The sequence below is a fragment of the Vollenhovia emeryi genome, unplaced genomic scaffold, assembly GCF_000949405.1.
Source record: "Vollenhovia emeryi isolate VEMERY1.0 unplaced genomic scaffold, V.emery_V1.0 DF939205.1, whole genome shotgun sequence".
Taxonomy (NCBI): domain Eukaryota; kingdom Metazoa; phylum Arthropoda; class Insecta; order Hymenoptera; family Formicidae; genus Vollenhovia; species Vollenhovia emeryi.
The window spans coordinates 459,663-470,807 of NW_011967161.1; the positions used below are offsets into that span (position 1 = coordinate 459,663).

At 35.4% G+C, this 11,145-nt stretch overlaps 1 protein-coding gene across 2 annotated transcripts; it reads left to right on the top strand.

Moving 5' to 3' along the window:
• Positions 1–418: 418 nt before the first annotated feature.
• LOC105561583 (solute carrier family 23 member 2) lies at positions 419–10,942 on the top strand. Of its 2 annotated transcripts, XM_012011681.1 has the most exons (13): positions 421–719; positions 2,992–3,120; positions 5,042–5,199; positions 5,912–6,117; positions 6,227–6,353; positions 6,731–6,851; positions 7,065–7,320; positions 8,241–8,369; positions 8,449–8,607; positions 9,478–9,557; positions 9,777–9,918; positions 9,995–10,142; positions 10,468–10,942. In XM_012011681.1, the coding sequence occupies exons 1-13, from the start codon at positions 687–689 to the stop codon at positions 10,517–10,519; spliced, it is 1,740 nt and encodes a 579-aa protein (XP_011867071.1). In that variant the 5' UTR covers positions 421–686; the 3' UTR covers positions 10,520–10,942. The 2 variants fall into 2 exon arrangements, 1 of the variants encoding a protein (XP_011867071.1); XR_001008915.1 differs by lacking the exons at positions 9,478–9,557; positions 10,468–10,942 and having other exon boundaries at positions 419–719; positions 9,995–10,075.
• Positions 10,943–11,145: the final 203 nt, after the last annotated feature.

The following is an 11,145-nucleotide window of genomic DNA, read 5'->3' on the forward strand; positions in this document are numbered from 1 at the left end:
CTATTTTCAGATAGCTCAGATACATCCTTAAATGTTAACACCGCAAGAAAGGCTCGACCACAAAACAAATGAGATGTCATGTCTTATATATCATTAACAATCCAGTGAGAAATGATTCGAAATGATGTGGAATCGACATCGACACTGCCAAATTCGACGTTGATTCGACATCGTTTCGTCAATTGACGAGTTATTTCTCGTAAGAAGAGATTCGCGAGTTTCGCATTGACAATCTGAAATGTAATTCTTATCGCCTCGCTATCCCCACATAGTCCCCTTCACTCGTGTCTCTCAAGACTTCCCTCTCATCTCCTCTGAAAGTGTTAACCGGTCTGTGGTCGTTAAATAGTTGCATTATCCACTATCGGTGTCTCCTCACACTTTGATTGGAGGGGACTGTAAACGTCAAGGAAAACGTTGCTTTTAAGCAGTCGCTTGATAAAGACATTTAATCGAAGCACGTATAGACGACGGATAGTATCGTGGCTAGACAATATATTTGAGAGGAGATCGCGCGTGGACACATATAGTCTGATATATTTGGGTGAGAACAGGTCGTCGGAAGATCGCGATACGCGTCCGCTCAAACGTGCGCTTCATCCCTCGACGACGGATTTTCGCGAGATTCTCCCGGACCGCGTGGTCGGTCGAGTTCGTGCGACTGTCGTATTGTATTTTCTGCTAAAATGCCGGAAAACGAGATGCCTATATCCGAATTGGTGAGTAACGAGGGGTAGTTGACGAGTATCAAGTGACAGTAACGTCGCTTCTTCGTTTCTCGATGTAAAACTGTATGTAAATTAATAAAGGTACTGTGTCTTCTCAGCTAAGAACGTTTAAAAAATAAATTTTATTCTCTCGCGAATCAAGCTTTAAAAGAATTCGAATAATTCGCATAATTTGTATTTTGGCAAATCGACTTCAATAAATTCGGAAGGCCTGCGTCCGCGATGCTAGAACTTGGGCCAAGTTTAATAGTTTCATTTTAGAACTCATTGTTAAAAATTAAAAAAGATATTACGTAGTATCGACGATTCTTAAAATATAAATAATATTTTTAATTTGCGGACTTCCCTTGATATTGTTGTTACTAAAAAAATTAATTTGAAATTGCTAAATAGTTTATTATTTAGAAATGATATATACTCAAAATAAAATATTGTTGAATAATATATTAGAAATTAGAAATAAATTATAAAATAAATAATATGTTTATATATACATAATTAAATGTTCCAAATATCCCTAATAAACGGCGTAGATATTGTGAAATTTCACATTTACCTTTTATTATCGTCGAGCGTCAACGTTAAAAAAAAACCGCAGAATAAATTTTATCGTGATCTATTTGCGTCGATACGATGTTTTACATATCAAGCACTTGTCTGGATACATTTTGCAATTCTAAGCGCGATTGCATTACTTCTAGAGCGAACTCAGAATACCATAAGGCCTGGTTTCACCAAACGTCGCTTAACTTTAATCTTAGTTTAATTCATGTTTGTCTCTTTCTAGAGTAACAGTTGGAAAGAGACAAAGAATGAATTAAGTTACGCTTAAAGTTAAGCGACGTTGGTGAATCCGTGCAATGAAATTTTCCCTATTAGATCCACTAACATAACTGCCCCGGAAAGTTCCATGTGCTTATAATATTATCGCCAGACGTTTAGCGCATCTGTGAAAATGCAAACGTCTTTGGCCTTTGTTTGCTCGGTATGAGCGTCGCAATCAATAAAAATACAAAACAAGATTTATGTAGATATACTGTCTCCATGATAAGTAGGCAAAGAATAAAACGAGACCAAGATATCAGCCGGTTTATTTCTTTTATACAAGGTCCCTTGAAAAATTTCCGAATTTTATCTTTATTTAATAACAAAATCAAGCTCATAATTTGTGGTACAAAGTGGAAGAATCATGGGACGATAAACGAGTAGAAATAGAAAATTATATTGTTTAAATATATATTTCTGCTCGTTCATTGTCCTACGGACCTTCTACTTTATCTTTATAATTTTTAAGGATTTACTTATAACTTATTCAGTCCTATTGCCTTCAAAATATATTCTTTCTCAGTTGATACATCATTTCCAGTTGTTTCCACTTCTGAAAACAATTGTAGAATAACTGTCTTACTAGAGATTTGATTTTGTTTTAGCTGACGTTAATTAGCCACGACTAACGATTTCGTGCAGAGAGTTATAATAACGTTAATGACTACCGACGATAAATGCTTTCTTCCTGGAAACAAACGCGAGTTTTCATTCGAGCGTAACTGTTCAGAAAAAGAAAAAAAGATTCAGTTACGTAATTTAACAATTCTCTCATCAGGAATGCTTTAATAACTTATAATAAATACTGAAGATGAGTAAAACGCGTCTAATGAGATTCCGTATAACAAAACATAAAATCCAAAGTTAAATCGACTTATGAGTGACCTGTGAATGAATCACGATGTGTGTTTTCACAATTCAACTGACACGTGCACACATGGGAATACTTTAAATAATTCAAATGTTAATAACTGGAGATGAGTAAAATGCGTTTTCATGCAGCAAAACTTATGAAATACAAAAACAAGAAATATGCATATTTTAAATTGAATAGCGAGTACCTTCTGCCTTTTGAAACTTTTATTATCTTATTGAAACGTCTATTTATACATATAGTATTGTTGTTAATGCAACTGCTTTTAAAGGCAGCTACACTTTTAAAGATATCGGACTTTATAACTTGTGCGAATTGTAAGACAACATTATCTTTACAGTTAACTCTAACTTCAAAGCGTTTTAAAAATTAAATTTTACCACTTCATTCTGGATATCTCAAATATCTACTTCTTTTAAGTGTTCAACAAATATCGATAAAATAATAGTAATGTTATATTTTAATGATTTTTCTTTGTATTTTCTATTTAATATTCATTTTTATGGCATTTTCAATTGTGTAGATATGATCTTTTTTTTATGAGAGTATTCTTTGATCTTTCAGAATACAGACAACTCGACAGCTATTCCGATGACGAGGAAGACAACGAACAATACGAACAGAAATCCTGAGATTACCTATGGCATTGATGACGTTCCGCCGTGGTATCTGTGTTTATTCATGGCATTGCAGGTATCGTAACCGTATCTCACCTTATTTCTGTATAATTTATTTTTTGGATTCGATTGCGAATTATTTAAAATATGCATATTATCGACCACGTGTGAGTAAAGTGCAAAGATTGTTCTAAAAGAAAAAATTGGAAATAACAATTGTTTTAACGTAAAAGTGTGAAGCAGACAAACCTATATCTCGTATGAATAAGCTTACGCTTTTATTGCGAGGCATTTATTTTGTAAGATAAGAATACGGACGCATAAACGATCATTAAATAAACGTACTTGTACGTTGCGGCATTATATCTTACTCATTGTCAGTCTTATTGTGTTGTACCATAAATTTTATGGAAGGGAACATCGTCATTAATACATATATCAATTTTATTTAAATGATTTTTTGGTATACGTATATACACATATACGATTTAACCCAGTGAAAACAGTCTAGGCAAAATAATGTTAATAAGACATCAAAATCGTTATTTGTCGTCATTGCATCAAGGAAATATTTGAACATGATGAAAAATTGACACTATCTATTAATTGACGCTGTACGCGATGAAAGATCATATGGAAAGGTGAAAATAGATGTCTAGATGATAATTGTAGTATTATATAAAAAAAACTCAAACATATTATGTTAACGTCAAAATGACTACATTATAATGAGACAATATTTGACTCACTCCAGTTATTTTCTCAAAAGGGATCTCCGGTGTTGTTTTGCAGCATGCATTGCAACTTTTATATATTTTAAATGTTTGGAGTTCTCACAATTGTATTTAATTTGTTATATAAATTATTTTTATATTTTAACATATAAGTTTCTTCGATATTTCTTCCACATGTTGCATTCTTTATTTAGCGTTTGAGCAATTTTTTTCATAGAGCAAGTATTTTACGATTTATTCAGGGTCGTCATATTAGATGACTCACCCTGTATACTGTATATGTGTATTTCTATTTGATATAATTTTGCCTTAGTTTTGCTTTTAGACCTGTTATACCGGTTCCACAATACGTCGCATATGTTGTAATCGGATGTGAAACGCACTCGCACTGATTGTGAGTTATCCGCTGTCGTTTGAAATTGTCGCAAGCTGACTGTCGCTGTCGAAACGAGAGATGGTCATATCTCATCTTTTCCAATTTACAACTACGACGATCGTTCAAACAGCTAAACTGTTGTACCGTCATTCTTGTAAACTTGAAAAGTTCTTAGTGGTCACTCGTTCGAAAATATTCAAACGATTTTTTATGCCCACCTAAATTATAGCCGATATTCGTAGTAATGTGAGGTTTAACCTACCAACTTCTTGTTCTACGCTTTTTTAAATAGTAATTTTAATTTAGCAATTTCTACCGATATTGACAATAAATTTAGATAAACTGCATAATTTGCATCATCAGCACGTCAATGGCTTTTAACCGTATTTCTTGTTGCGACTTGCGACGTAGCAGCTCTATTGTAAAATTACAAGTCATATTCACATTCGACTAACGACTACCGATGTTCGATTCCGACTCACGACATATTCATATTGTATAACAGGCCTAATAGGCCTTATTCCTGTAGAAAGTAATGGTTTACTTTTGACATCAAATAAACATCAAAATGACAGTCTAAATCAAGGCATGGGACGTTTTCCAGTCAAATTATCATCATCTTGCCATTATTTTGACTACTCATATCCCTCATCAATTTGATGGCATTTTCGCTGGGAACTCAGAGTTGTTTAACTTGTAATATCATGGAATAGGCGAGCAAACTGTTAAACGAGTGGTAGAGGGGAGATATGCGGTATCAGCTGATTACAGTTACACAATTTTATTCGAGAAATTATTTAACAATTCGATGTTTTATCTCCCAAATGTAACACGAGCGTTATTTCTTATTAATGTAAATGCAAAGTGAAAAGCAAAGGCGTTTCCAGCACTACTTGACCATGATCGGTGCAATCGTTTCTATCCCTTTCATTCTAACGCCGGCCCTCTGTATGGCCGAAGATGATCCCGCGAGGAGCCACGTTATCTCCACGATGATCTTTGTCACTGGCCTAGTGACGCTGATTCAGACCACCGTAGGATGTAGGTAAGGATAATATTATTATTTTGCAATAGGATATATACCCTATATAGTGTGACAAGCGTGGCGCAGAGAAATGTGCGCTGCTCGGTAAAGAAATGAACGAGAAAATCCGAGTTCAAATCTACCCATACCGCTGGTTTTTTTCGGACGCCACCTCGCTCTCGCTGAGAAGTGGCAACTACCGAGAGTATCCTGTCACACATATTTCTGTCCTCCGAAAAAGGGGGTTGGCGAGAGGCTAACAACCTCTCACCGTAAAAATTCACTGTTGCGCATACACACAATGACCCAAGGAGAACAAAAAGTCAGGTTGATGTCATATTTATGTCAAATTTTGGTCAATATGGCATCAAATTGATCAAACTCTGACATATTTGGTCAAGATGAGATCAAATTGACATCGTCCTAACTTTTTGTTCTCCTTGGGGAGCTTCGGACGGATTTAGATTTTTTTTACGGAAATGTGTACCTATAACATTGGTTTGGATAATATTAATTGCAGTTACTTAAACGCAGTTACTAACCGTTGGATTAAAAAAACGAAATAATTAATAAGATATAAATGAATTTAAGCACGCACCGAAGGACATTTATATCTGATACTCTAATTAATTATAGAACTAAACTATTTGCAAATATAACAAAGAATTAAATCTCTTGGCGCTCGTAGAAATATCAAATTTTAATCGCAAAGAAACGTATATGTCCGCATTAGATTGCCATTGGTACAAGGTGGTACCATATCGTTTCTGGTGCCGACTCTGGCGATATTGAATCTGCCGCAGTGGCAGTGCCCCGAGCCGGAGATTCTCGTGCAAATGTCTCACGAAAACCGGACCGAGCTCTGGCAAATACGAATGAGAGAACTGTCGGGTGCCATCGCTGTTTCCGCCTTGTTCCAAGTGATCATCGGATTTGGAGGTACGCGCCCGATTTTAATTACTGAATGTGTCGCGTGTAATCTCAGTTTTGTTCTTTTCGCTTTTCCCTTCTTTTTATCGCGAGACGCTACGAACGTGTTTGTGCGCAGGTATCGTCGGATATTTGCTGAAATTTATAACTCCACTGACAATCGTGCCGACGGTCTCGCTAGTTGGGCTGTCCCTCTTTGAAAACGCAGCGGACGCCGCGTCCCAACATTGGGGTATCGCGACTGGGTATGTATGTGTTGTATAAATGACATATACAATATGTAAACGTGATAATTAGAACTAGTTATTAGGATTAATATCAAATATATTTAATAAATAGCCAATATTAATAGTAACCAATGTAGAAAATTTATAATCGACACAACTGGCAAATTCTAATTAAAGAAGGTTATTGCGAAAAATATTACCTCAGCCAGAATTTGAACCTGGACCTCTAGGCAATACGTTTCTTTACTTAGAATTTGTCGGTTGTGCCGATTATTAATTTCCCACATTGGTTAATTATTTACTGGCGACGAGTCTTCAGTCTTGATATTTAACAAACACCAAGTAACAGTTCACTGGGATCAGTATTTGGACCTCACGCTTGTTTATGTTTCTAGTACAATATTACTACTGACGACATGCTCTCAAATAATAGTCAACGTTCCATTTCCGTTTGTAATATATCGGAAACGCCACGGACTCCACATTATCTGGTTCGAATTGTTCAAACTATTCCCGGTAAGTGCCAAGTGAGTTATCGTGGTACCAGACAAATGGCGATTTTTTAACTTCTGCTTCAAACGTCTTTTTACTCAAACCTTTTTTTATTTAAAGATATATTCAGTTTTATGTCTGCTTACGGAATCGTTTCAGAATGAACACTTTACACGCGTAGACTGCTAGGTGTTCACTTTCCCTGATATATCTAAACCGGAGTACCCGTTGCACTAGGTTTTGCTGACGATAATCGTTATGTGGATAATCTGCACTATATTAACGGTGACCGACACGCTACCGCTCGGTCATCCCGCCAGGTCCGACAGCAAGTTAAGAATTATAAATGACTCACCCTGGTTTCGGGTACCGTATCCTGGACAGTGGGGCGTACCCACCGTAACGTTATCGGGCGTACTCGGTATGCTAGCCGGAGTATTAGCGTGCACGGTAGAGTCTATCAGCTATTATCCGACCACAGCAAGAATGTGTGGTAGGTACATTCATTGCAGAGCCGTAATTTCTTTTTTAGACCTACTTCTCATTCAGACGGGATCTATACGGGATCGCGAGTCTTTCCGTTAACGGGAGGAGTCTTCCGTTATTAGTGAGCGCAGAACAAACAGGACAATACCAATAAACTATAAACAAGAAACTAGAATGGCCAACGCGAGTCAAGGCAGGATGTAGATAGCCTGTACTTGTAATTTTTAATAAATTGTGAATTCATGTACCGGCGCGCAGGACAAATGTGGAAAAAGAAACGGTATATATGAATTCACAATTTATTAACAATTACAAGTCCAGATAGCACAAGACACTCCTATGAATATTTTAAGAATATTCTTCAAGACTATTTGGAATATTCCATAGGTCATTCTTATATATTTATCTTACGTTCGTGGAACATTCGACTGGCACTACTATAAATCTTTTTCGAATGCGAATAGAATAATCTATCGAATATAGGTATAGTATGAGCACAGGTTTCACTGCCTTTTGCATAAGATATTAAGTGTATTACACAATAAACAATGTGCATAAATTCGATATTAAAAAATTATACTGAACAAATATTCCAAAGACATTCTCAACGAATATTCTAAACACGTTCTTCTTTGTTACAAATATACGATTTCTAATTGTAATAATCTATATATATTTATAAAATATTCGATTGGATTATTCTGAAATTAAGAATATTTGCACTCCAGAAGAATATTCATAGAACTATGTGTGCTATCTGGGAGTATATGGAGCTATCTACATCCTGCATAGACACGCATTGGCCATTCTTGTTTCTTGTTTAGTTTTAATGAGAGTCCTGCTTTAACTCTAACGTTTAATGCCAATAAAGTCACAAAATTTTGACTGACAATGACGCAGCTTGAGATTGATCGGAAAACTTTCCAGGGGCACCGCCGCCGCCGGTTCACGCGATCAACCGTGGTATCGGCATAGAAGGTCTGGGTACGATGCTGGCCGGACTTTGGGGTAGTGGTAATGGTACGAACACGTTTGGCGAAAACGTCGGCACAATAGGTACGTCGGGCGATTAAATACGCTTGAATCGCGTGATTACAATGTAATGGCATCGTTTGATGGAAACGGGAACAATTAGGGGTCACCAAAATTGGCAGCCGCAGGGTCATACAGTGGGCCTGCTTCCTAATGATCCTGCAGGGCGTGATCAGCAAACTCGGCGCGTTGTTCATCATAATTCCCGAGCCGATAATCGGCGGACTATTCTGCGTGATGTTTGGGATGATTTGTGCTTTCGGTGAGCGTAAATTTTTACTGCAATATGTACTTTCGATCGCAATATAACTCGATTGAAGATATCAATCTGGGAGAATTAAGGGCGTCTTATTGTATATAATAAGCGATCTTTGGTTCGCTAAATATCAGATATTTGAACGATGGTCGAAAAATTTCTAAGTCCGGAGGTCGAAAAATTTTTCAGAGTTCCGAGTAGTTATGAGTGGAATTCTAAACAGTTCTCGACGAGTTTTAATGGAAAGTCTTATGGCCCACAGAGCTTAAGTGACTCAATTTAGAGATACGCGTCATTTTTTACTAGTTTCTAAAATGTCATTTAAAGTGTGTAACTTTTTATATTTGTGGTTAAAATTTTTTTTAGTCAGCGAGAACTCTTCGAGAAAAACGTAATAACGATATAAATCACTCAGAACTATTGTATCTCAAAATAAAATTTTCATAGATTTTTACAATTTTTTTAATTAATTGGAAAAATTTTTTATGTATCAGGAACTCTAGATAATCGCAAAATGAAGCTATTAGACCGATTCAGAACTATTCAATCTCAAATTTCGATAAGAAGTTGGCATCCGATTTTTTAAATTTTAATTTCTGATCGTTAATCAGCAGAACTCTTTTTATAAATTATGGGGAAACTCTTAAACTCTTCAAAAAGAAGCGGGAACTCCAGTCAGAACTACAAAATTTTAAAGTTGGGGTGCAAAGTTAACACACGCGACAGGTCTCGTGAAAAAGATGTTGAATTTATTCACATTACTTGCATGAATAATTATAGAGTTTTAGAAAAAGTATCTTTTTACTAAAATTACCGTTTTCTTTCCTCCTCTAATATATTTCGTTATTTTTATTCTTTTTAATCTGTAATTTTCAGGCCTGTCAGCGTTACAGTATGTAAATCTCAATTCCTCGAGAAATTTATTTATCCTGGGCTTATCCATGTTCTTTCCTTTGGTGAGTACATTCTTAAGAATGTGAATCAATCACATTAATTTTCGCTCAGAGACACTTAGAATCGTTCTGTTACATTGTGAGACATTCAAAGATCCTCAGATCAACTCAGAGATACTAAAAGACCCTTAGGTCACCTCGAAGAGTATTTCGCTATAAACGCTTTCAAAGTTTTGCGTGCAACATTGACAAGAGTGAGCACACGTAAGTGATCTGTTTCAGGTCCTGTCGAAATGGCTGATAAAATATCCGGATACGATACACACAGGAAATACTGTGGCGGACAGCGTATTCACCGTATTACTTAGTACCACCATTCTAGTAGGTGGTGCGTTGGGCTGTTTACTGGACAACATCATCCCAGGTATTATTGATAAAGATAATAACGATAGAGTACATATGCCCATTGATTTATTTCTTTAAAACTTTAAATTATTAAGGTAACGCGAGAGACCGTGGATTGGAGGCTTGGGCAAAGGAAATGGAGCTCACTGATAAAGCTGTTGATAAAAGAACTGACGAAATGTCAGGCGTTGAATACGCTCGGAATACTTTCGATTTTCCATTCGGAATGAATCTGCTTAGAAGGTATCAATATACATGTATGTAAAGGGAAGTCCCCTATTTGAAATAGGCTTCTAATATGAGATATTCAAATTGAATTATAAAGCTTTCTTTCGCAGCAATTACACGATCTAAAAATTTTCCATTAAATAATTTTCTCCCCAAGGACAATAAATTCGTGGTGGAACCAACAGATGATGCCTAATAATTTAGCTGAAACCTTGTTATCTCGTATTAGGAGTCTATCTCATAATAAAGAACTTTCCTCTGTATATATGAAACATAATTTTTTTATCTATACGACTAGTATACAAATAATAGTTAATATTTGCAAATTAATGTTTTCCAGGTGGAAATGGACATCATACGTGCCGTTTTTACCTACATATCAGAAAATATAAATGCGCTAAAAGGAAATCACACAACTACCTCACGCTTATCTATCATGAGATGAGATCTGTAATTGAAAATACGTGATATGTAAAAAAGAGAACCGTGATATCGCCAGCATTAGAAAAAATGTTATGACACGTGATTATTGCTCTTAATCTTAATTCCAGCCATATTTCATACTGCTGCGAATTTAATGTGTGAAGATTCACAAGATAAAGATACAAATTTATAAGAGAAGGATAAAAATAATCGGAATATTATTACGCTCTAGTGTTTATACTTATAGAGAAAGTTGTGTTAATGCATGTATATTGTGTAATAATAATTGTCGAGATTTCATTTAAAAAGTCGAAAGTTATCGATAATACATCGATAATTATTTTTTTATTTATAATATTTTATTTCCTTTTGTTCCTTGCATTTGTTAAAAATTACCTAAATTAAATATCAAATATATGATATTTATTGTATATGTATATGTATGTATCTGACAAAAATATGACGTTTCTATATCTTTAAATATTATACGTGCCAATTGTTAATCTAAAGTTATATAACTATTAATAATGCTAATTTTTATAATTTTAGATTAAACAATTGGTACGTGTAAGGGTCAAAGCACAAAGCAACGTAA